The sequence below is a fragment of the Topomyia yanbarensis genome, chromosome 2 (genome assembly GCF_030247195.1).
Source record: "Topomyia yanbarensis strain Yona2022 chromosome 2, ASM3024719v1, whole genome shotgun sequence".
In the NCBI taxonomy this organism is placed as follows: Eukaryota; Metazoa; Arthropoda; class Insecta; order Diptera; family Culicidae; genus Topomyia; species Topomyia yanbarensis.
This window is the reverse complement of record NC_080671.1, coordinates 308681287-308708598: the sequence shown is the minus strand read 5'-3', so window position 1 is coordinate 308708598 and position 27312 is coordinate 308681287. Positions and strand designations below refer to the sequence as shown.

General features: G+C 39.0%; 1 protein-coding gene across 3 annotated transcripts in view; it reads left to right on the top strand.

The window, feature by feature from the left end:
* The window catches only part of LOC131683518 (uncharacterized), a 484216-nt gene that overhangs the window by 167350 nt on the left and 289554 nt on the right, over window positions 1–27312 (top strand). For all 3 annotated transcript variants that reach the window (XM_058965557.1, XM_058965558.1, XM_058965556.1), the window contains exon 2: window positions 6637–7744. In XM_058965557.1, coding sequence (XP_058821540.1) covers window positions 7693–7744 — 52 coding nt within the window. In that variant the 5' untranslated portion in view covers window positions 6637–7692. The remainder of the gene's footprint in view (window positions 1–6636; window positions 7745–27312) is intronic.

The following is a 27312-nucleotide window of genomic DNA, read 5'->3' as shown; positions in this document are numbered from 1 at the left end:
TGTCCGACTTCGCTACCGCTCAGTCGGACTTAAACTAGGGATAGCCCCTATGTTTGAGTATACCGGGCAAACAAGTGGATCACAGGTTCGCTTACGTTTCCGATGACGAGTACGAGGACTACGGCTATGCGGCATAGCCGCATTATACTAGCTTCGCCAAAAACCTTACTTCCGGGAGCACAATAACCCTATGAACAAAGTTATTAGGTACAACTTACTTTAAAGCTAATTAATGAATTATTAAAAATTTTCGCTTTGCGCCTCATTTTTATGAATCTACAACACTAAACTAGCATATTCACGAAAGAAAAACATGTTTTCCACTTACAGGGGGAAAAGTAGCTAAAGTAAACAATTACCTAATAATTTCGCAAACTTTTTCCCGAAAACGAATGATAAATTGTGACAATTTATCATTCGTTTTCGCGAAAAAGTTCACGAAATTATAAAATATTATTCATGTATTCGTGAACTGGTACATGATTTTCGATCTATCATTTATTTGCGTGCTTGTGATATTTGGAAGATATCCCTAATCATTTACAATTTCATGCAACATGGTGATGAAATTTTTACGTGATCTCTTTCTTGTTCCATGAATTTTTTCATGATACCCAGCTGCTAGCGACCACTAAATGGTACGAGCAGTAGATATTACAAAGCTATTAGGACCTCGAACATCGTGATTCATTTGATAAGGTTCATTGTGATGTCCGGACAGAAACCAAAAACTGCACTGATAACCCCAGTGCGTGATATAGTTCACAGAACAAGTTATCACGAATGAGTCTTATTTTAATGATTCAATTTTTCGGTATTTTTTTACGGAACGTTCAATAGCTGAGCGCTCGGTAATCAATTCGGTAATTGGATTATTAACAGACCGTTCGATGATCTAATTCATTAATGATCTGTCCAAACCGAACAGTTCATATTACTGAATTATTCGGTAGTTTTTGACAGATCATCAATAAATTCGATTGCCGAACGTTCTGTTATAAATCAAATTACCGAATTGATTACCGAACTGCATTTTTCGGTATATTCAGAAATCATTTTAACAAGGGTTGTTAGTAGCCGAGTTTCGGAATTCTTTTCAAATAATATCATACATTAGGGTTAATAATCTCTTATTTTGTGAACTTGCACTTTGTAAATTATCCATCCAGTTTATACTGGGTCATCCACCAACAAGATTTTCGTAGTGCAATTGTCCATCTTTGAATTGATAAAAAAACGGAAAAATATTAGATTTTTTTCAAACGTCGATTATAACATACCTCAATCTATTCTAAAAGCATCTTGGAAGAATTTTTTTCTTGCAGTACACTTTTGCTTCGCCAGTGAGCGAACGAAAATTTTCTACATGAACACTTCCAAATGTACAAATGGTCGCAATTTCCGTGGATTGAAGGATTTACCGAAGATCGGTACTTAAGAGATAATTTTACAATTCGCTCGGAAATTTTTTACAATTTTCGCGAATAGTTCAGGTTTACCGTAAGTATTGTAATCTAATTTACAAAATCCGGTAAAGCAGATTGTATACAATTGGCTGTTCGGTACAATTTTACGAAACTTCTGTAAAATAAGCCACTTTTAGCGATGAACCGCTTATTATTGAGTTTACCGTCTTTTCCGTCAAAACAATTACCAAACAGTGAACAGAAATCTTAGCGTGTATTTAGAGCTCTAGTTGGGGCATTTAGGAGAGCTTCAGTTCAATATAGAAAATGTAGGTAAAGTAGCGCCTTGAAGAGTTTTAGTTTGGTTTTGATTGAAAACATGCCCGAAGTTAAACGAAGTTTCCCTTCGCTCATTAAAACTTTTACTATACTGAATATTGACATGACTATTGTATCTGAAATCATCTTGAAACATAACGTCAAGATTAAAAAAAAACCAACATGATCAATCTTCTCAGTACTCCGTATAGTCCTTGGTAAAATATTGGGACGGTGGGAGCTTGTTATAAGCATGACGTTTGTAACCAGTTCCCTGGAAAGTAAGTTGATAGATAACCAAACAAGCGATGGTTGGCAATGAGTTCATTTCGAAATAAAACTCCAGGCTATCTGTATAACGTTATTGGTGATTTTGGACCCCCATTATTCGATTACAACGCGTTTCAGTAAGCGACGTGAATGTGAATATTATGAGAATATACTGAAAACTTCAATTACAATTGAAAGAAAACGGAACGCTACTGCTTGCAAAACGACATTAGCATACAGAGACTTTAAGCGACTATCCCGATTTCCAATGATGGTGTATTAAATTGTAAATAAGAGCTGAGCAAATCAAACAGAAGTTCATTTCGATTCATAGTATTCTATTTTAAACTATTAAGCTCGGCGCCACCTTTCAAGATTAAAACAGCATCTTGATTGGAACTCAAACTAGATGCAGTCCTAGTGGTAGATTTAAATTGAAATTTTACGACGCGACCATCAAGCGACTGTGGTCGTTGGATTCGAAGAAAAGGTTTCCGAGTTTTACTAAATGCTGAGCAGCTATGAATATATTCCCACAAAAACATTTTGGATAATGCTACAACCAGGGAATTCAGACCGGTAAGGATGTACCATTTAAAAGAAAACATATGTTTTTTTCTTTATTTTGTTTTCTTCCGTTTACTTTTTGCCTATGCAATGTAAGCACCTGTTGATTTTCGGGAGGAGAAAGACGTCTGGATGCGCTCTACCTTTAAAAGTTGTTAAGATGGTATGTTCAGTAACAAAATGAAAATACCAAAGTTTCAGCGCACCGACAAAACTTTTCTTTGAAGAAATATAAATTAATGAATATTGTTTGAAACAAATTAACAAGTCATGTCACTGCATTCATTTGCCACTTTTCATTTTGTTTTGCTTTGAAATGCTATGTAAACTATTATTGTCTAGTGAATAATTCAGCAGCCGAAGTTCAACAAAACAATGCAGTAAGGGTTTAATGAGTAGATTGGAAATCAACTTGGAAAAATTCTCATTTTGGTAGTAATGAAATTTTATTAAAAACTAGCTAATACCCATCGCGCGTTGCTGCGATTCTCAACAAAATAGGAGGAAAACGCAATTTGTTCCGAAGCGCCATCTGGCGGGTAGATAATCCACAACCACTAGCACACAAACACGCTCCATAACAAATGCCTATTATGTACAAATTTTTACGGCAATCGGTTAAGCCGTTTGGGAGTCTATAAATCATATACATACAAACTTTGACTTTTATATATATATACTAGCTAATACCCATCGCGCTTTGCTGCGACTTTCAACGGAATAGGAGGAAAACACAATTTGTTCCGAAGCGCCATCTGGTGGGCAGATAAAGCCCAACCAATAGCACACAAACACGCCCCATAACAAATACCTACTGTATATAAATTTTTACGTATATCGGTTAAGCCGTTTTGGAGTCTATAAATCATATACATACAAACATTGACTTTTATATATATTGATAGATAGATAGATAGATAGATAGACTAGCTAATACCCATCGCGCGTTGCTGCGACTTTCGTCGAAATATGAGGAAATCACAATTTGTTCAGAAGCGCCATCTGTCGGGCAGATAATCCCCAACCAATAGCACATAAACACGCTTCATAACAAACGCCTACAATGTACAAATTTTTACGGTAATCGGTTAAGCCGTTTGGGAGTCTATAAATTATATACATACAAACATTGACTTTTATATATATATATATATAGATATAGAAGATAGAAGATATAGAATATAGATATAGATATAGATATAGATATAGATATAGATATAGATATAGATATAGATATAGATATAGATATAGATATAGATATAGATATAGATATAGATATAGATATAGATATAGATATAGATATAGATATAGATATAGATATAGATATAGATATAGATATAGATATAGATATAGATATAGATATAGATATAGATATAGATATAGATATAGATATAGATATAGATATAGATATAGATATAGATATAGATATAGATATAGATATAGATATAGATATAGATATAGATATAGATATAGATATAGATATAGATATAGATATAGATATAGATATAGATATAGATATAGATATAGATATAGATAGATAGAGATAGACGGGAAAGAGGGACACCCGGTTTAAAGATGCGTTAAACTTGGTTTGAAAATCAAGCCTGGGTGAAAAAATCGGCCCGTAGTAAGCTGCCATTGAAACATAAATACAAAACAGTGCCTGTGGTACAGTGGTAAGCGTGATCGTTACTCACCCCAGTAGATCTGGTTTCAGTGCGAGTCGAGGTCGTTTAGAATTTCTTAGGTGAAAAATCTGTAATCACGTCTTCCTTCGGAAGGGAAGTAACTCTTTGGCGTCCGTGATTGGCACTTAGTGTGGACAGAGACCGACGGAAAATAAAAAAACAGAAAAGAAACAAAAATACAGGTAATCTTCGATACAACGTACGCTCGATACAACGTACCCTCGATATAGCGTCATTCGATATAACGTACATTTTTCCTCGATATAACGTACATATTTTTTAATTTATTTTTCAGGTCCAAATTTATCTTGAATTACGCATGTATTCCATATTTTAAGAATTCAGTATGTTATACAAAATCTTAAAACGTACTAATTGGGCTTCTAATGAGCATGTTAGGAATTGGCTACTTCATTGAAGGTTACGAGACCGTTTGTTTTTTCAATTTCATTTGCGTATGATCGTGATTTATTAAAACCAACCATTTATCTCAATAAATAACCCAATATTAGTAGGGGAGCCCGAGGCTAGTTGGCGGTTGGGGTAAGTTGGCGGAATCCCTTTTTCTCCGTTTCTATTAGACATATAGCACTGCCTCTCGTTATGTACCTCAAGTTATGCGAGACCCATTATCCAATTTGTTTTGGTTGCAAAACATTTTGTATTGTGGAAGTTCTGGGCGATATTGTGTTTTCGAGCATACCTAGTAAATTTCCTAAATTTTAAACACTGTATTATTTAGGGTGATGGCGGTGCTGCTCGCGGGGCAAGTTTGCGGTTCTATTTACGATGCAAAAGTTTTTATTTCTGGAATTCACTCCAAAGTAAGAAAATCTTTTTCTTGTGTATCTTGTCAATGCAGGAAACATTTACTTCGGCTAGTCACCTGAAGAATTTCGAAAATTTGCTATTGCTTGCTAAAAAAATTTGGGGCTGGGGTAAGTTGGCGGTTTTTCCACGTAACATATTTTTGTCTCTAAAAATGGAGACAATGCATCAAACATTTTAAATAAAATTCAGAGATGTTGCCAACAGTCTGCCCTTCCATGCCACGTGTTCTATTTTGCAAAATCTAGGTACATCAAAGCGGTAAAAAATGAAAAATGAAAACACAGCCAACTAGCCCCGGTCTCCTCTAAGTTCTAACTGAAAACTAAAATTGATAATATTTGTGTGACCATTGTTGATTGGTTTTGGGGCTGCGGAATCTGATTCTCTGGGCCGAATGACAACGTTTAAATTCCACGGCATGCTATGCCACAAAAAGAATCAGAGGTCATATTTGTAGTTACACGGACAACTGTGCACGCTTCACGACCGGTTTGGGGTATTTAGGAAATCGGTTAGCGGACTGAAATATATCTTCAGAAATTTTTGAATCGTGGATACAAGTGGATCTTTATACTCTATTCTTATGATTAAAGTTCATAAATTGCTTTTATTGTATGAGGCGCAGGCGGTGGGAACATTAAAATCACTTTACAAGCCCAGACAAAATAATAATTAATGATTTAATAATTAGGAAAGGAGTCAGAATAGAGAATATTTTCGGAGGTAGAGATAGCGTAGTTGGTAACACGATTGCCTTGTACGCAGCTCACCTAGGTTCAATTCCCAACCCCGCACATAGTGTTAGAGATTTTTCTAAAGAGATTTCTCCAACCCAACAAAGAGGCCAATGACCCGAAGGTTAAAACCTCTAAAATCAAAATAAAAAAGAATATTTTCAATAAATTTAATTCATATAAGCAAAAAAATGATTATGGCATCTTTTTTATGGATTTACTATAATTTTCTTATTAGAAAAGTTGTTTCGCACTGCTAGGTAGGTAAGATTTTCAAAATTAGTTACGCGTTATTAAAATTCTACAAAATAAAGTACCACGAACAACAATTCTTTGAACATTTTGCATGCTTCGATATAACGTACAATTCGATATAACGTACAATTTTTAAACCGAGATGTACGTTATATCGAAGTTTACCTGTAATTCAAAATATTTCATTGTTGCCACATTCACACCGAAAATTGCAATTGCATTATACAATTCGCAGAATTAGTAAATACAAGCTGGACATTCTCCAAAGAATCTAAAAATATTTTCTGACGCTTTATATACTTTGTCACGCAATATCCAGCATCGTATTTATGTTTTCATTTGATCCCTTCCGTAAAAAATACGAATTTATGCCCCTTGCGTACATTGTGGTTCATATTTAAAAATGACGGTTTCCAATGGTTGAATTTCCAGAACATAATTTACCAGCCTGCCGAAGCCTGGTTAATCTACATAATCAATCCCGTTCAACTGTTAGCAAAAATCAATCGCTTGTGTTTAAATATTTAAAATCCTAATTAAGTATTCGTTTCTCATTGCTATTTTCAGATTACGAATTCATCAGTTTGTAATTGTCAACGGACGGAACAATGCTCGACGTTTGCAAATCAATAAATGCTCGGCCGTTGCAGCCTTTTCACACAGTGCAGTATGAATGATGCTCAATAGGGTAATTATGAGCTGCTTATTGCCGCCATAAACAGACTTTCGCATTCGCTGTAACACAGTTTTTCATGTCCTTTCATCGTTCTCCGGCAAAAGCTCCCGTCTGTTAATGAGCTAGTGTAGCCCATATTTCAATGATGGCAACATAAAAAACGCAGAGCAGAATGGTTGTTTTTGCCTACCACCAACCACCCACCTACTATGTTAATACAATTATGACGTAAAAATAAAAAAATAACTAAAAGCATTATCTACTTACGGTTTAAAACATAGAGATTAGTGCTCAGCTAAAAATAAGCGAGGATTAGAAAAGCGTGCGTTGAATCGAGTTCTTCAAATTAGTCAAATTATTCGTTCGACAATTCGCGGAATAAACATTTCCCATTCGATCGTGCCGATCAAATTTTCATGTATGCCTCGGTGCCATCCGTTATTGGGGCTGGTTTCGAATAGGAAATATTCCGGAACGACAAAGCCGGCACAACACCCTAGCCCATTCGGGATGTTTAACTCGCACTTTACCTAATTCCACACCGGCGAACACAAAATAATCAGAATACGAGAGTGTATGTTGCATTCAGCATCACATTTGCAGAGACGAGGACGTGCGCTCCCCAAACCATTCCGGATCACTCAAATCGCATAAATTCCCACGCAATCCCCGATGGTAACGGCGTAAATGTTGCAAGCGAAATTGTTGTGATGTGAAGCGTTGCAAAGAATGCATGATGCTAATTGAATTTATGAAAACTAATTAAATGTTAATGATGACGAGTGACATAAATTAAGGAATAGTGCTGGTGCCAACAAAATTTTGGTTGAACTTTGGTGCGATCGATACAACAGTTGACACGGAAAAGATTTTCTGATCCTATGAACTGTACGAGGTAATCGATTTGTCCGGCAAATTGTCAGTTGTAAAACCCGGTTCAGGATAAAATGGATTACAGGATACTGATAGTTTTCTTCTTGACGGCAGTCTGCGTAAAAGGTAAGTGCTTTTCAATCTGTTTATTAACTCTGTCGATTTCGTTCATAGAAAATAAAGGTAAGCTTATTAAAGCTACCGAAATTGGATTACCGTAATTTATGTGTTAAAGGAAAAGGTTTTTGTGTGAAAACGATTCAATGGAATGAGGACTTGCTCAGTTCACTAATTCTGTTTTGAAGTTATGTATCGAAAGTAAGGTACACCGGGGCAAATTGAAATGAATTTGTTTTTTCTAAGTAGAATTATTGCTGAAACTATGATAAATGTTGTTTATTGATCAATCACCTTTATAGATACTTTCGTTTTGTTTTTACATTTGAAGTAAACACAACATTTAATGGACATATAAATATACTAGGATGTCACGGATTCAGGATGAAGAAAACACAAAAATGGACTTAATCAATTGATTATACCCTCAAAATCTTAATTTATGGCAACGTTTTTTTGGGACTTTCGGCACTAAAAATTAGCTAAGCTATAATTTTTCAGGTGATTTTCAATTTTTTAGTTGTTACAGAATAAGGAGGAACAGTCCATTCTAACGGTATCCTATGTTACGTTATTTTGTTTAAAATACTATGCGCTTTTGGGACGACAATATACAAATAAATATCATTTTGCAAGTTTTCCACGAGCGATATGAAAATTGCCTTACATTTATGTAACGAAGCGTCTTTGTTTGAATAAAAATTGAAAGAAAACATTTTAACGACCCATTTATCATCATGTGCCAAAATTATTCAATTTTTCCTAAACTGAAAACTTGCTCGCATGAAAATAAAAATTTTACATTTCGATTTTATTACTCAATTATATAAACATTCAAAAGTATATGTGTAAATTTTCATGTTAAAATTGGAAAAAATAACGAAAGATATATTCAACTATTTGTAACTCTTCAATGCGTTCAGTCTAAATGGGCATTGTTTTATCAATATCGCAATGCCTCTTCTCGATGAATCAGTTGCATAGCAGTTCGGAATTGCACGTTGATTCGAACCCCAAAACTATTGACATAGTACAGCCAAGAAGTGAACTATTTCAGATTAAACATGTGAATTTCGCACTATTGACAGTATTGAAGACTTAGGAAACTTCGCGCTTGTTTCCGAAAATTGGTCTGGACAGCGTTCAAATGGTAGACGGGAAACCCACCCTATTTCAACATACTCTATACTCTAAAAATGAGATGCAAGGTCAGATTCCCACATGTTAATTATGCAAACGCCTCGTAATATATTTTATTTCTAGCCTTCAAATATCCTGTTTTCTTTCCAATACATATGGGAACAGCTTTATGAAAATCTTGGATTGGATTACGAATCTTTTCTGTGATATGATGCTTTATCATTTTATCCGCTAGTAACTCTAACTTAGGCTGCATGGGATTTTGATATTTTGGGAAGACTGCGAATGACAAAGTCACTTGCCAATAAGTTTTTGGATGTACTCAGATCATCATGCGTGTCATCTTGTAACGGAATCTCCAAACAGGTATTTTCTTCACATATTTAGATAATTTTTCCCATACAAACTTAATTGTTGATCTATTTGGCTCAAACGTGGAAGAATCTTAGAGTGGCATGGAAAACCAAATTACTGTACATTTGTTTACACTTGTTCAGTAATAGGGGTCGCTTAGTTCAATAGTGCCCAGAAGCATCAAATGTTTTAAGACGGCCCCATTAGGGACACAAAACCCATAACTAAATTATCTATGGAATTCGTGTATCTGAGCAAAACCCTAGTCCTGTGTGAAGTCGAAACATTTGGTTCGGCTTAACAGGCCAATGCAAGATGCACTATGCAATATTCTTTGTTAGCGGAAAAAAATAGTTTTTTTACTCAAATTTTTCTCCACTAAGGAGCAACGGGTTGAAGAGTGCTGTGACACATCAAATTCCCATATAAACTGGTATTGTCTTGCTATCGAAATACGGCAGAAAGAATAATATATCGTCTAAAGTTCTTGGAATTGGGGTTCTCTTTGCCTGACGCCTAATTTAACTCTCTTTGACGGCTTTGGCCACCTATGATGGAACCGGACGCTTTAAGGAAGTCAAAAAGTCCATGAATTAAATACTCATATCTTACTACGGGATCACAAACCTAATATCAAATGAAGGGTGTAGTATCCTTGTGGTTCCAGTTCCAGAGTTATGAGTTAAAGAGTGCGGTTACACATGAAATTCACTGAAGCTTTCTGCCTTTCTCATATAGAAAGGTTATGCAATCGCTTGGAATTTCGACTTATTAATCGAAGCCCGGATGGCCGAGTCTCTTATACAATTGAACTCAGTTCGTCGAGTCGAAAAATGTCTTTGCCTTTGTGTTTTACAGTTAAATTTTAAAAGCTTCAAAAACCTGAACTGTAGTGGGACTCACGACTCACATTAGTATTTAAACCTCTAAAACACTCCTTCCTCTCGTGCTTTCTTCGCGCCTCTTTTTTTGCTCCCGTGTTTTCCACAGCTGTCTCGGAGCCACACTTGATCCATGAAATTGCTCGTCTTTTACGCCATTCAGGTGTCGACTAGGGTTGTGGTACCGGTAATACCGGTACCGAAAATCCCGGGAATACCGACCCATTTTTGATACCGTAAAGCCAGTACCGGTATTTTCGATACCATACAATTTTTTTCTGAAAAATATGTGGACTCTCTAGGGGGACCTGCTGTCGGTCTGCAAGATGATTTTTAATTATATTACCTTCTATAAGTTAAACATTACTAGCTCCCGTTGTACTGGACGGTATATTTAGATTCCTGTTTTATTTTGTAGAAATTAAATTTAAACGATCTTGTGCTAAATTTTAATATATTCACATCTAGCTTAAGAGATGTAAAAATTGCCTTTAATTTTTTTATTAGCGACATTCTGATAGGTTTCATTATTCATTGGGTGGCGCGTAATAAGATTATGGTCTAAGTCATGCCTTTGGTTTGCTCTTTAACCTTTATTTATAAAAGAACGAACAGCGATTTAGTAGCTAAGAATTTTAGACTTGGTGAACTACTCCAAATGGAGCGATTTGTAATTATTGGTGACCAGAAAATTCAGAAAAACTCCATAGTTTACAGGAAAGCAAGGAGCCTTGGTATGCAGGTCGAAACAAATTTACAGAAAATCAAAAGAGGAAATGCGAATAACCTGCTCGGATTTACTGCCATTCTCGCTTTGATTTACTGTTGTTAATAGTGTTTCTTACATTTACCATCTGTTGAAGTCGCCAAAACTCGCACCGCTTAGCAGTTATTGATTTCAAAGTGGCCTAGATTTCGAAATAAAAGAAGGTGCCCTATACGAAAAATATTTTCTGTTGAAATGAGTCATGCCATTCCGAATCAATTGAAAACAATAAACATACTTTTTTGATCAGCACAAATCAATCATCTGAGAATAAGGTCATCAATTTGAGCATTCAATTTTACTTTGAAGCTTATTTCGAATTTAAAAAAAATATATTCTAGTACCGGTACTTTACCGGTACTGAGCGCTTCAGTACCGTAGCACCGGTTCTCGCCAAAAAGGGTCGGTACTGCGAATCCTAGTGTCGACTCTGTTCTTGCTATTACGTCACCATTTAGTTCTCGTCTAAATGAGACGTTTAGTTGCTGATTTCTTGAGCCATGTAGCTCCTGTTTTCGTGAGCTATTCAGCTGCTAGCTTTGCCTCTATTTACTAGGATAGTCCCAATAGTAAACTCACCCTACTCCGACTGAGAGTTCTTGGGCGGAGGAATTTCTTTCTGCACCGATACCCACTTTCTCGAGCCATTTTTCTCCCAGCTTTATCGAGATCTACTCAGATATTATCCGGTGGTGAAACTACCCTAAACCAACAGAGAGTTCCCCGGTGGCAAAATTTATTTCGGTGCCAATGTCCATTTAGCGAGCCAATTAGAATTCACCATATTGTGAATTCCTCAGCTGTAAATTCATCCCGATACCGATACTTGAGCCATTTAGCTCCCAACTTCGTCCTGATCTAGTCGATTTAATCCTCGACGTTCGATATAGCCTACTGAACGGATCAGCCAGTAGGTGCCGAGGTATGTCCAGCTTGCTGGTGGAGCGTATGCCTCCTGATTCACTGCGAAATCGTCCCCGTCGGTGGATCTAGCCTGCTCACTAGCTAGCTAGTAGGGTGTCGAGGTCATTTCGGCGATTCCGGTGGAGCCTAGCGTCCAGTTCGTTGGCGCCCAATGATACGAACCCGGTGCTGCGTCGTGTAGTTCTCTACTGGTCCCCGGCGGGGGATTCCCCGAACCCGATTTGTTGTTTCACGGTAGCTTTCTAGTCGGCGACGCTGTTTTGTTGTGCTCCTCGCCACTTTCTATGCTGCTCGAAGAGTATATTCGTCTCTACTCTGTTGGCCGCATCCTAGATATGAAACACCCATCAGAAGACGTCTCGTGCTGCATCTTTCTCCTCCGATGTTCGACAAGATCCTTGCCAATGCACCAGTTGTCGTCGCAGCCTTCTCACATAGTTGACATAGCTGTTATAATTTAATCGATCGTCGACCATCATACCCAGGTGCTTCAACGCCTGCATCGATGGCACTGAGTGTCCTCCGACGCTGATACCTATTGTCTCTACCGTCAACATCTCCACTTCCTCGAAGGTCTCGTCGGTTATTGTCAGGACAATGTCATCTGCAAAACCGACGATATCGACTCCCATGGAAAGTTCCAGTGCTAGAACTCCGTTGTGCATTATGTTCCAGAGCGTTGGGACATGTATGGAGTCCTGAGGTACTCCCGCCGTGACCCTAATCGACAGTTGTTCCATGTTCGTCTCGCAGATCAGCATTCGGTTCTGAAAGTAACTGTTCAGCGCTACGGCAATAGCCAATCAGTCAGCGCTGTTGAGCGCGTTCTTCACGTCGATTATCACCACGGCACAGTAACGATTACTTCTTCTCCTTTGCTTCGTTGTTTTCTCCGCCTTGGTGGCTTCCCTGGTTTTGAAAGTAGCATCCACTTCTGGATCTTCCATGAACATGTCCGGAAACGCCGTCTTTAGTGCCACGGTGGAAATACCATGCGGACCGGTTATCCTTTGCTTTGGAACTATAGGAGCTCGTCGATGGAGATTCGATTGTCACCACGGTGTAGGTGGCCATGCGTTTGGGTCGTGCTTCGAGAAGAGACCCTCCATGATAATTTTCAGTTTGTCAGCGCACATGTCAACTGGAATCGTTGGGCCCTTGATTTTGGCCATCACGACACGGTAAGCGTTTCCTCAGGGGTGACTGTCTACGTCTCTGCATAGCTCCTTGTAGCAGGAAGATTCACTAAGCGCGTCTATCTCGCGTTTAAAAGCGGCCCTAGTCACCGGGAATGTCATCGCGTTCTTACCCTCTTCTCGGACTACTCAGATCTTGCATCGTGGATCGTCTGGTGGTCCCTATGTGTGTAACACTCACATACTCATCAATTCATGTTATCTATCAACGACGAACTACAGTAGGTTAGTCAATTCTCGATCGTGGTTACGGAATGTGGTAGCGGATCCTTCAATGCACATACAGCTTCGCCAGGGCTTCCAACAAGCTGAAACCCCTTGCGTTGGTCAGCCCACTACCCCACTCCACGGCCCAAGCGTTAAAATCTCCTCTTATAACAACAGGCGTTCGTCGCTTAGTGCGTCTAGCATCCGATTGTATTGCTCTGGTTTCCACCGTGGGGAGTATAATAAATAAATACGAATTTTCCGTTGATTCTGGCGATCACGAAGCCTTCGTGTGTGCTATCGACCATCTTTTGTAAAGGAAACCACCCAGCACTTGGATTGTTGCCATCCCTGCACTACCCAGTTACTGTTATTGGGAGGAATACGGTTCTGCAATGATTGCAACGTCGCACTTCGTTTCTGATGTCGACTGCCGAATTAGTTGCTGTGCAATGTCGCAATGGTTGAGATTAAGCTGGTTTATCTCCATCATCATTGACCCGCCTTCATTTTTTGTACTCTGGGCATAAGAAGCCTTCCGTCATGTGATCCTTTGTGCCCTCCTTTGGACAGTCTCTAGCAATTTCTTCCCTCTCCCTACATTTTCTGCACAGATCAGATCTGTCCGGTCCTTAACAGTTCCTTGCCTGATGGCCGAAATCCAGATACCTGAAACACTTCTCCGATTGTCTAGAGGCTTTACTGTTTAATCGTAATGAGCACACCGATCATCCGACTTTGAAGTTAGCAGTCGACATAAGCTGGTTGGCTGCCGCTGGCGATAAGCGTATCGCTGCTGTTTGTGTGCCACGCCTTCCTTAAATTGATTGACATCCGCTTTTTCTTCAGGTTACTCTATTAGCGCGGTCCACACTTCGTCATCCGTTGTGATCTCATTCAGTTTCTTGCACTCGATCACTGCTTCCCCTGATGTATGTGTGTATGTGTGTAATATTCTATTCAAATGAAAGGTGTAGCATCGCCATAGACTGCCCTTGAATTTTAGTTGGATCGGAATTCTGGTTCTGGATTTACGGGTTGAAGAGTGCGGTCACACATGAAGATAAAAAAAAATAAAAAAAACTTAATACATATTTTACTCCGGGTTAGCTTACTCGATTTTGACAACCTTAGTTTAAAATAAAAGGTATAGTATCCTTATTAACTTGTGTCGAATTCCATTTCGATCGGAGCTCTGGTTCCAGCGTATTTAGCTAAACAGTGCGGTTGCGCATGAAACTTCCTGAAGCTTTCTGCCTTTTCGCGCATCAATCTAAAAATCGACCCTCCAACTAAGGCCCGGAGGGCTGAGTATCATAAACCATTCAATTCAGTTAGTCGAGATCGGAAATTGTCTGTATGTGTGTATGTTTCATTTACTCGTACGAGTTTCTCAGAGAGGGCTGAAGCGATTTGATAAACATTAAATTAACGGTATAACGCTCCCATACACCGCTTAGTTAGTTTTAGTTGATCGGATTTCTGGTTCCGGAGTATATAAACTGGCACCTCCATGAGGTAGACATAATTCATATTAACATGTAACATTACTTGGATCCGCAGATCTAGATTACTAATGACCAATAAAAGTAGTTTTGACCACATTGCCAACTTATGACAGTTCTTGAACCTGCAGAGAGCTAGCCAAGTTCTTAAGTTAATGTCACACTTATTTCTCAGCGAATTATGAACCGATTTCATATCTGACTTTTTGTTCCGGAGTTACAGGTTACCGCGGTCACACTGGAATTTTCCGTATAAGCCGGCAAAATCGTGTACCTCAGGGGTTCAAATCAATCTGTATGGACATCAAATAACTTCAATTTACAGATCTAAAATGGTCAACTAGTAAAATGGCATATTCATTATTAAAATCGATTTTCTTCACCCTGACAACATTTTATAATTGATTCAAAACCAAACATAAAAACCGATTAAATCACACTAACTGGTCGGAACATATTCAGCAAAAACAATTTCTTCATTATTAACTTATTGATAATGCCTGTTTTGCGTTATTGGATCAGTAATATGAGTTATCTACTATATATAGTAGGTTGGGCATTATTGATTGAAATATTATAGCCTATATCCTTGACAAGTACAGCCAGAGCATTCTCAGCATGCCAGATTTCTTTGAATTTCTTTTATAATGCTTCTATGTTAATGGTGAGTTATAAATTTACGCTCATTTGACTAACGGAGAAGACAAAGTTTCCTATTTGATTCAAATGTTGGGCATATCGACCCTCGTTAGCGAGTAGTGTGCAATTTACTTCATAAAAAAGCATTTCCTGCGAGCCAGGCTAGAAGTCACGGCAAAATCATGAACATTAAATGATATTGTTGAATAATTAACTGTACTGGAGTAAGCAGGTGTAGCAAGAAATGTTCAACACCGGACCAGCTGCCAGTGCTGTACGCATTTCCTGGGTCCAATATACATATGTATTCAATTCCGGTCATATCCTCCTTGTGCCACGGCATAAAGCTCGCTGTCAACGACATCGCCGATCAGCATATTGCAGTAAAGACAGCCGTATCCTATTACCTTTCTGTTTATTCATACAAGCTCGCCAGGATTAGCTTACATAATTAAGTTATCGTAGGCGATAAGGAGATTTCAGCATTATGTTCGTGTGAAAGTGAGTCTTTCTACGAGGTGGAACGTGAACATTGACCCCCGCCGTACTTCATCCAGCTCAGCTTCCAGGAATCTTTTAGCGAGACTACCTCGTTTGCCTCCCTGCTATTCACCATCGCATTTAAGCTCTTCGGTGTTGACCTATAAAGCCATCATTAGGAAGATAATTAGTTTTTGGTCCAGTGCAGTGATTTAATCAGCTTCCCTTGCGGCTTACGCAGTACCTCCTTTTATGCTTAGGGCGACACCGCCCAGCTGGAATATCACTACCTGGACATAACTACCAGATTGAATGCAGCGACATGAATGAGGCAGACCGTTCTACGTCATCTGTTGCTTCAGCGGTGCTATATTATAATTGGGTAAATGATTGATGAAGCTGAAAACTCCAAATACTTGTTATAATATTATAAAATTGGCGCTTTGAGAGTCGTTGATATTGAATATTTATCAGGAGCCAGTTTTTCAAAAGTTTGCACCCCTTTGTTCAAGAAGTCGTATTAATGTGTTCCGATTGTGATAAAACTTTCAGCGTTTATTAATGTATATATGTGGGATGGAATTTGGCTTTCTAGAATATGTGGAAATTTTAAATGCTTTCTAATGGTGGTCTAACTTGGTGAAATTCGAATCTGTTTGGTTTGCCTGAAAGGGCTTTAATGGGTAGGGGAAGAATTGAAAATATTGACACTACTTCTTCTTAAGACCAGTCTCCTATAGCTATGGTGTCATAATACATTTCTTATATTGCAGGACATTTTCAATCTATTTGACAAGATTATGTAATTCCGTAACAGTAGATTTCCCGGATTGATAGGCATAGGGGGAAGTGGGCTAATTCGGACCGCTGATCAATTCGGACCCCCAGTTTCTCAGCTCTAGTAATATTATGGAAGGCGTATGTATTATTTTCATGGTTGTCATGTACTGCCCATAAAAGCATAAGAGTCCCATATTGAAAAACAGAAAGCCGAGAAAAACACTATTGAAGATTTACATTCTCATTGAGCCTTATGGGTGGGACAACCATGTTTTGGTATTTTTTTCGGTATTTTCATAACAAACCTGGTAATCTTATTTGTTCATTGTGATTCAGTGGTGATACAGAATACAATCCAATAGATAACTCATTTTCGTCAAAAATCCATATGGGACTCTTATGCTTTTATGGGCAGTGTAGCTCTGTTCTATTTCACAAAATTTTGCGGTTCTCCGCTTTCGTGCGTGTGTGCTAGGGGCGAATGTTGTTTCGAAGTGCTTGTTTTGAAAAATGTATAAGCCGAAAAACAAGATGTTGGTTGGCAACAACAATCAATTAAATCAAGTGAATTGACGTGATTTTGGATCTGCGGACAATAACTTTTATTTAATATCTCGTTTTGGGCAAGACTATCAACTGTTTTTGTTTAATCGATGAGTGAATAAAAGAATATCAGTCGGTCCAATTCGGATCTTTTGCCATTTATACGATCTGATACGCGATCGCGAAAAACCGTTTGAGATGAATGTGATTGCAGTCGGTCGAGTTTTCAGGAAAACATAAGTTTCCGCAAATTGGTTAACAGATATCGATTTTATAGCAGCTCATAGCCTATTTTTAGGTAATTTGGCCTAGCTCTTCTGGGTCCGAATTGGCCCCCATATTGTTTATTACTCCGTGGTTGCCCGACCTTTTTCAAACCGTGATGTTTACCTCTACATAAAGATCCGTACCAGATGTGACAATACTCTTTTTGGAAATGTGATCCCAACACCAGGAGTTCTAAGGTTTGTTGGATTTTATTGCTCATCTCACCTTCACAGTCAAGATTCGAATATTACTACATATTACATCTCGATGACAACGACCACAGCGTATCTGTTTGAGAGGATTTTCCGATCAGGATTCATGAACACAATAAGACATGCAGAAATGACTGCTCATAAGTAATCTAACCGTTTCCTTTACATCATCCGTATGTGAGTCAACTGGTTTCCACCCCCTTTCCTACGTACTTTCAAAAAAAATCATGAGAATCCTTTATTAAGTGTCCGCTTGGTTTGGTTTCCTGGTAGTTTCGTCTAGTTGTAACCTTTGACATTGACCTGAAATTGCTCCCAAGACGTACTTGCATAACAGCTACTCGAGTTGTTCTATCGGTCTGTAGATCGAAGCAAATATACTTGTCATTCGATAAGGACGATCACTCACTGATCTTAGAACTAAGATACGCAGAGCGAAGTGTTGAATCTTGAACCTCTACTTTATCCAAATCCTCATGCATGTATGCGTGGGTATTCCCGTGATTTGCAAGTCGTATGAGCTTTGATATTTAAAGAGGTGTTCATCACGTTATCTCGTATCGCTGCTACTCCATACTACATGATGTTGGAACCGTTGACTGGGTGAATATTCCACCTTTTACAATTGTTTACTAAACTCATCTCGTTTAGATAAAAGTTGTCGGCACACTTTTGTTTTTGGCTCACAACATTACTCCAATTGAACAATATATGGGAATAAGCATACCAATGGAAAGCTAGAGGCCTTAGCTAATAACTTATGAAAGAGTTTAATTTATTCTATCAACATGAAAAAAATTATTAACAATTCAGTAAAATAATAATTTTTTATTATTTTGAAAAATGTGGTCGGTTGTCGGCACCCTAAGAAAATTTACTAAAAATGTAAAAATATTAATTAAAATCACCAAGATTCATTTCAACTACCATCAAAGGCATTATGAACATCATTCTTCATCAGAACCCAATATGTGTATGTGAAAAACTGGTGCGAATATTACGCACTGCTAATGCACTGACGGATCGCATTCACTGCAATTGAATGAGTTTCAGGCAGTCCATTTTTTACCAAAGCTTCACACAAAGCAGATAGAAGTCCACGCTGGCACGTAGCCAAAAGGGGAGGAGTGCTACAGGGCAACCCCACCAGATTTTCTGGTCGTAACAATCTGGTATATACAGTGCTGCCTAGCGGTAAAAAACACGACGACGTGGGCTTTCTTCGTGTAAATGTAAAACGCTAAACCGGAAGTAGCCTTTTTGGTTTTCAGAATGGTACCAAAGATCGATCTCTGACATCTATTCATAAAGCCCGTTCCAAATATACCCACATTGATTAGGTTATTGAGAACTCAGCATTTGCCACAAAAAATGGGGTGCCAACATCCGACCATGTTTGGGTGCCGACAACCGATTTTAATAATCTTTTTGAAAACTGATAAAAAAAAACTGTGGCCAACATTTCGGTGCCATTCAATGTTGAATCACAAAATAGAATAAATTCAAATCGTAAATATTCAATGCGCATACTTTTTCGATCGATTTACTTCTTTCTATAATACAAAGCAAATCATCAAAAAAAATTTAAGTAGAGTTTCACTTGTTCAAAAAATATATTGGTTCGAGAACAGAACATTCGAGTCTGTTTGCTTCCGCAATCAGCACAAAAAGATTGTTCTAATATAACACACAAATAATATTTATCAGAATGTCCATGTCTGCTTTCTGTCAAAAGTTACGTAGGTGTGCCGGCAACCGATTACTTTCCCCTTTGGCTTTACAGTGTAGTAACTTACATCTTTGTGTTGGAAGTTCGCGAACACGATCTGCTATACTGTCCATGGTTCATGGATAAATCCATTTCTCTTCGATTTCTTCTCAAACCTTCTGCGTAGGTCTACTAAAGCTCCGTTAAGTTAATGCATGTTACATTGTTACCTCCAGTTTCCCCTGACAATGGTGCTATACAGTACTGAAACGTCGGATAGATAAATAGCTTGTTCAAAAATACCGAATGACGAGCAGTCATTAAATCCAATAAGAGTTTAAAAGTTATAGCATATTATTTATTGTTCAATATAGTAATGATCCGTTTTAATATACCAGCCGAATTTTACTTCGATAAAACGGAAAAGGATAATATCAGGACACATTTTGTACTTTATTTTCTACCGCTAGAAATAAACACCAAACAATTTCAAGTTGACTGATTGTGCCTTGATCACTAATCAGTGTGCAATTTTTCATTTCACCTTCTGACTGCAAATTTTATAACTTATGACCCTTTGGCCCTTTGATAGATCTAGTGAAAGTGAGATGTTAAATAAATGAATTCAAGTTAGTGGAAACAAAGTCATTATAAACACGTCCACAAGAATCTTCTTCGAGTACTGTTTACTTGAGAATTATTTTTGAGGATATATTTTTTACTATAGCATCGAACTAGACCAAATTTGTTGGTAGTTTGTTAAAAGATTCAATTAACGGTTTCTTCGAAAATATGGCGAACCTTCTCTCATTCGTTCATTTGTTTGGGTAGTTTATGTTAAAAAGTATCCTAAATTAATCCTAATTTACGTATACTCGTACACATATTTAGAACGTTGACATAAAAATTTTCGTTGACGAACTTCGCAAAATGGCAGAATTAAAGACTATTTCGTAACTGAAAAAGTGCAGCTGATAGTTTCGGTTGAAATCAATAAAACAACAAAGATTTCCAATTTACAGAAGTAAACCTAGTCTTCTGGAAATTTCGTATTTTTGGCCTGAGTTTTTGATGCTAATGTGTCACAGAAAAGGTTTTTTTATTCATTTCGTTTATTTGATAGGCACAAATGCGTTAGCTTGGCGGTGCCGAATTCTTTTGTTTTTACATTTTGAATATTTTAAAACTAGGAGGTTACAATGTTGAAATATTTTTTTTAAAAGAGAAAATTTTTACAGCTATCTTAAGACTAGAAATAAGATTCTATATACAAGGGAGGGGCAAAAGCACAGAAAAGGTTAAAATGTTTGTTAGAATCTTAAACATTCTACATATATTATTGTAATATGTTCTTCGGTCTATCTATCTCCTTAAGCAAAAAAACTCGATTTTTTGCGGATCGACAAAGATTAGAAATTTTCATTATTTTCTCTAACCAAAATTGCAAAATTTTATTAAGGGATTACACTACTGTAGAGCACGAAAACATAGGCAATTTTTGGAAAATTTTACTTGATACAATGTAAAGATGAATCGAGATCCTATAAAATGACATTTATAATACTAGTGTAAAAAAACTAAAAGTGTCAAGTATTTTCAACACAAGATGGCGACTGTACAACATTTTCCCACTGACTAGTTCCTTTTGGAAAGATCCACGGCCGGAAATCTATCTTTTGTAATTTTTGACCAAGAGCCAAAAACAACAGTTTTTTCGATTCCTTAGAACGATAGAAAGCCACGATGTTTTGGTTTTTCGCGAAATGGCATTCTTTTGAATAGAAAAACGCTGAAAATTTCATAAGAATCGGTATAAAATTGCTTGTTTAAAAAAATTATGCAATAAAATAAGAAATCCTACGTACGTCGTTGGAGAAAGCAATTTAGAATACACTACGAAAACTTCAGAACGATAAAAAATCATGTGTTTGAGTTATACTTTCGGCCACCGTAAAAATGCTGTTTTAGAGAAAAGCACAATTTTTAAAATTTATACTTATATTAATAAGGGTGTGGATATTACATAAGTTCTTCTGTGAATATTATCAAAGAGTTATGAAAATCAACGGAACTATGTCTTTTGCTCCACAACGTATGATGGTCCAAGATCTTTATTTTGTTATTTAATTTTAATGATTAATCCCCCATGAATCATGAAAAACAAGATAAAATATTCTGCGGACATCTTTACTGAAGACCAAAAATCTCTATTTATACTACACTCGAAGTTATTGACCGTTGTTTGTGAATGTCCCTTTAAAAGGTTTTATTCAACATAACTTCTTAAATATTGTAGATACAGCTTCAGCATGCTCAAAAAAGTTGTTCGTCTTATCAAGATACGTTTCTTTCCAGAAAAGATCATCGTTCAATCTCTTGCGTCTTAGAAGTTAGAAATGCTACATCAACACTATAAATTTCAATGGAGTTCACTCCAGTAGAGTTTTTTTTATTCATTTCGTTTATTTGATAGGCACAAATGCGTTAGCTTTGCGGTGCCAAATGCTTATGTTTTTACATTTTGGATATCTTAAAACTAGGTTACAATGTTGAAATATTTTTTTACAAAGGAAAAAAAAAGTTTACAGCTATCTTAAGACTAGAAATAAGATTCAATATACAAGAGAGGACCAAAAGATTTTTTTATGAAAAAAATTAAAACAAGGGATTCACTTTGATATACAAGAGAGGGAGTAATGGTATTTTACGAAATATTTTACGGTTATCTTAAAACTAACAATATAGTTTAGTACACAAAAGGGGGAACAAATATTTATGAGAAGTTTCACAGAAATTTTAAAACTAGGGATTCAATTCTATTTACAAAATGGAGGACAAGAGTTTCAATAAAGAGTAAAAATTATAGCTATCTTAAAACTAGGAATACAGAGTACTAATTTGAATTTTTTAACTAAAACTTATGCTTGGTCAAGATATTCAGAGGGTGGCTTATTTCCGCATCAGTGTAGCAGCAGTTGTATCAAGGACAGGGGAGAGACAGGGAAAGAAGAGCAAAACTTGCAACTTTCGCTCGAAGGGGGGGGGGGATCAGCGAAATAAATTTGCGCCTCAGTCTAGTAAGTCGTCGAGTACCGGATTGGCGGATGGTATTCTTCGGACCCGCGGGGAATCCTTCAAAAGTCATCGGACCTCGAGTCGCTCTCGCTTCAGTTTCCTTCTATGCAGGCGTAGTGGTAAGGGCGACGGCGGTTACATAGTGGCACTCTGGAGCTGATCGGTTCCACAAGGCAGGAGGAAACTCTGAAAACGAGAAATAAAAGAGAGGGGCTAAATTGGGATATTTATCGTTTTTATGAAGGTATAAATAAGGGACATATAGGGGAAATCACGATTTGCCAGCATATCTCGGACTGGTACATTGGGTGGTCTACCTCGGGCCCGAAGGGATTCCTTTAACTGAGACCTGGCGTCACAATACCCGGCGCATACCCAGACAACGTGTTCGATGTCGTGATAGCCCTCGTCACAAGCGCACAGACTACTCTCCGCAAGCCCAATACGCCGCAAATGCGCATCCATGGTGTAGTGATTGGACATAAGTCGGGACATTACGCGAATAAAATCCCGACCCACATCCATCCCCCCGAACCAAGGCTTCGTTGATACCTTTGGGATAATCGAATGTAGCCATCGTCCAAGTTCCCCATTGCTCCACGAGGTTTGCCAACTGTTGAGCGTCCTCTGACGACAAGTACTAAAAAATTCGTTGAAGCAGATTGGTCTTTCGTATATGTCACCATTTAATGCGCCCACCTTTGCTAATGAGTCGGCCTTTTCATTGCCCGGGATAGAACAATGAGAGGGGACCCAAACAAAGGTAATCTGATAAGATTTTTCAGATAACGTACACAAGGACTCCTGTATCTTCCCCAGAAAATACGGTAATTGCTTTTTAGGCTTCACCGCACGAAGAGCCTCGATAGAGCTGAGGCTGTCCGAAACGATGAAGTAGTGATCTGTGGGCAGAGTGTCGATGATCCCAAGGGTGTACTGAATTGCAGCTAACTCTGCGACGTAAACTGAAGCGGGATCATTGAGCTTGAATGAAGCGGTGATAGTATTGTTGAAGATACCGAAGCCAGTGGACCCATCGAGATTTGATCCGTCAGTGTAAAACATTTTGTCGCAGTCGACTTCTCGGAATTTATTATAAAATATATTGGGGATCACCTGCGGGCGTATATGGTCCGGGATTCCACGAATCTCTTCTTTCATGGATGTGTCGAAGAATACAGTAGAATCAGAAGTATCTAGGAAACGGACACGGTTGGGATTGTACGAAGAAGGATTGATGCTCTGTGCCATGTAGTCGAAGTACAAGGACATAAAACGGGTTTGAGAATTAAGCTCGACGAGCCTCTCGAAGTTTTGAATTACCAACGGGTTCAGAATGTCGCATCGGATGAGCAATCGATATGAGAGTTCCCAAAATCGATTTTTTAGCGGAAGAACGCCCGCCAGCACTTCGAGACTCATCGTATGGGTCGAGTGCATGCAACCCAAGGCAATGCGCAAGCAACGATACTGGATTCTCTCCAGTTTGATGAAGTGTATGTTCGCAGCGGAGCGGAAACAGAAACACCCGTACTCCATCACCGACAATATCGTTGTTTGGTACAACCTGATCAGGTCTCCTGGGTGAGCACCCCACCATGTTCCAGTTATTGTTCGGAGAAAATTGATCCTTTGTTGGCATTTCTGTTTCAGATACCTAATGTGACATCCCCAGGTACCTTTAGAGTCGAACCAGACCCCGAGATATTTAAATGTGAAAACCTGGTTGATCGTTGCACCCATTAATAAAAGCTGGAGTTGCGCCGGCTCACGCTTCCTAGAAAAAACAACCAACTCAGTTTTCTCCGTGGAGAACTCAATACCCAGCTGAAGAGCCCAAGCAGACAAATTGTCCAAGGTATTTTGTAATGGTCCTTGAAAGTCGGCAGCTTTGGGCCCTGTAACAGAGACCACCCCGTCGTCTGCAAGTTGCCTTAGCGTGCATGAATTGGCAAGACAATCGTCAATGTCATTCACGTAGAAATTGTAGAGCAGGGGACTTAGACATGAGCCCTGGGGAAGACCCATGTAGCTAAATCGCGATGTTGTTAAATCGCCATGCGAAAAGTGCATGTGCTTTTCAGACAACAGGTTTAGCAAAAAGTTATTTAAAATTGGCGAAAGACCATGCTGGTGCAGCTTCTCTGACAGAATGTTGATAGAAACTGAGTCAAAAGCCCCCTTAATATCCAAGAAGACTGATGCCATCTGCTCTTTGTTAGCATAGGCCATTTGGATTTCTGTAGAAAGCAACGCAAGGCAATCGTTCGTCCCTTTGCCTTTGCGGAAGCCAAATTGTGTATCTGACAGTAAGCCATTTGCTTCAACCCAATTGTCGAGGCGAAACAAGATCGTTTTCTCGAACAACTTCCGAATACAGGATAGCATTGCAATCGGCCGATACGAGTTGTGGTCGGAGGCTGGTTTTCCTGGTTTTTGGATGGCGATGACCTTCACTTGCCTCCATTCATAAGGGACAATGTTACCCTCAAGAAACTTGTTAAATAAATTCAACAAGCGCCTTTTTGCAGTGTCAGGCAGATTCTTCAGCAAGTTGAATTTGATTCTGTCTAACCCTGGGGCGTTATTGTTGCACGATAAGAGAGCAAGTGAGAACTCCACCATCGAAAACGGTGTTTCGTTCGCGGTATCGTGAGGAGACGCGGCGCGGCACGTTTTCTGTACCGGGACAGAGTCCGGGCAGATCTTCTTGGCGAAAGCGAATATCCAACGGTTTGAATATTCGGCGTTCTCGTTGGTACTATTACGGTTACGCATACGTCGAGCCGTACCCCAAAGAGTGCTCATCGCTGTTTCTCTCGTTAACCCGTCGACGAACCGGCGCCAATAACTACGTTTTTTGGCTTTCATTAGACTCTTCATTCGCCTTTCTAACGACGCGTACTGTTGATAGCTAGTGGGTAACCCGTCTTCCCGGAAGGCCTTATATGCAGTGGACTGTTCCGCGTACAGCTCTGAGCACTCTTTATCCCACCACAGGGTGGGACACCGTCCATGGGTATTCGCGCTGGGTACTGGTTTAGTCTGAGCTTGATTCGCACTGTCGAGAATCAAGCCAGCCAAAAACCTGTACTCTTCCTCCGGAGGAAGTTCTTGAGTGGATTCGATTTTAACGGATATCGCGGTCGCGTAACTCTTCCAATCAATGTTCCGTGTGAGGTCATATGAGACATTGATTGTTTCCGATGGTCTTGAACCGTTGGCAATTGAAATTACGATAGGCAAATGATCGCTACCGTGGGGATCAGGGATCACCTTCCACATGCAATCTAACTGTAGCGATGTCGAGCAAAGCGACAAATCCAACGCGCTTGCGCGTGCTGGTGGTGTAGGAATCCGCGTCATTTCTCCCGTGTTTATGGTCATGTTGAAATTATCGCAAAGATCTTGGATTAATGTTGATCTATTATCATCATGAAGACAGCCCCATACCGTACCGTGCGAGTTAAAGTCTCCCAGAACTAGCCGCGGTGCCGGTAAGGATTCCGTGATATTACAAAGCGTTCGGTGCCCTACCGAGGCTCTAGGAGGAATGTAGATGGAAGCAATGCAAAGGTCTTTACCTTTGATTAAAACTTGACAAGCGACAATTTCAATGCCTGGTGTCGAAGGGAGGTTAATTTGGTTGAAAGAATAGCACTTTTTGATCCCCAAAAGTACTCCTCCATAGGGGTTTTCTCGATCCAGACGAATTATATTAAAGTCGTGGAAGTTGAGATTTATATCGGAAGTTAACCAAGTTTCACATAATGCGAAAGCATCACATTTTAAACTATTTAGTAAAAATTTAAAGGAATCGATTTTCGGGAGGATACTTCTGCTGTTCCACTGTAGAACAGTGATCGAATCGGTGACCTCGTTTGATGACTTAGCCATCGAAGGATACGATCGCTGCAAGGAGGGGCCATTTAGTAGTCAACTGCTTCAAAAATGTTTGCACTATAGGGAGAAAACGTATCAGAAGGCTTTTAAGAGGATCAGTAACATTGAAAGCTGTGAAAATTAAGTCCACTATGTCAGAAAATTTAATTAGTCCGCTACTGGACTGAGTATCTGTTTGAAAAAAGGGGACACTTGGGGTTTTGGATGTCCCTGGAAGTGGTGGGTACTCCTTGTTAGAATTAATATTTCCAAGTCCTGGAGCAAATTGCTTCGGCTTTTGTGCATCACTTCCGTTGGATTTATTGGTTGTAGATTGCGCACTCTGAGTGGACGACACCTTGGCACCCTTACGAGGCAATGTAGGGGAGGCTGGATTTCTCCTCTTCCTGGATTCCCCTGGGTTAACCAAAGATGTTCCCTCTCGTGGGTCGTCAGATTCTTGCTCAACGTTAGCCAAACCAGCATAGGGATTTTCGGACAGGACAGATGGCGAAGCATTCTTTAGCATTTCTGCATAAGAACGCCTTGAGCGTTCCTTAAGGGAGCGCTTAATTTTATCCCCGCGCTGCTTGTACGCAGGACATGATTTAAGAGCATGTGAAGGGCCCCCGCAGCAAATACACTTTTCAGTTTCTTTGTCGCAAGAATCATCCTCATGCTCTCCTTCGCATTTGCCGCATCGTTTCTTATTTCCACAATATGTGGCTGTGTGGCCCAACTGCTTGCAATTGCTGCAGTTCATGACCCGCGGTACGAACAGGCGAACTGGTAGGCGAACCTTGTCAAGGAGGATGTAGTTGGGAAGAGAGGACCCGGCGAATGTCACCCGAATCGAGCCTGATAGAGAGTAGGTAGTCTTACCTCCCTCGGTGTTTGCGGTATACAATTGTTTGCATTCCAAGATCTTAATCTGTTCAAGTGAGGGGTCCTTAAAGCGGCCAACCCCGTGCTCCAACAGTTCTTCGCATTTCAGGCCCGGTTCGGACACTACCCCATC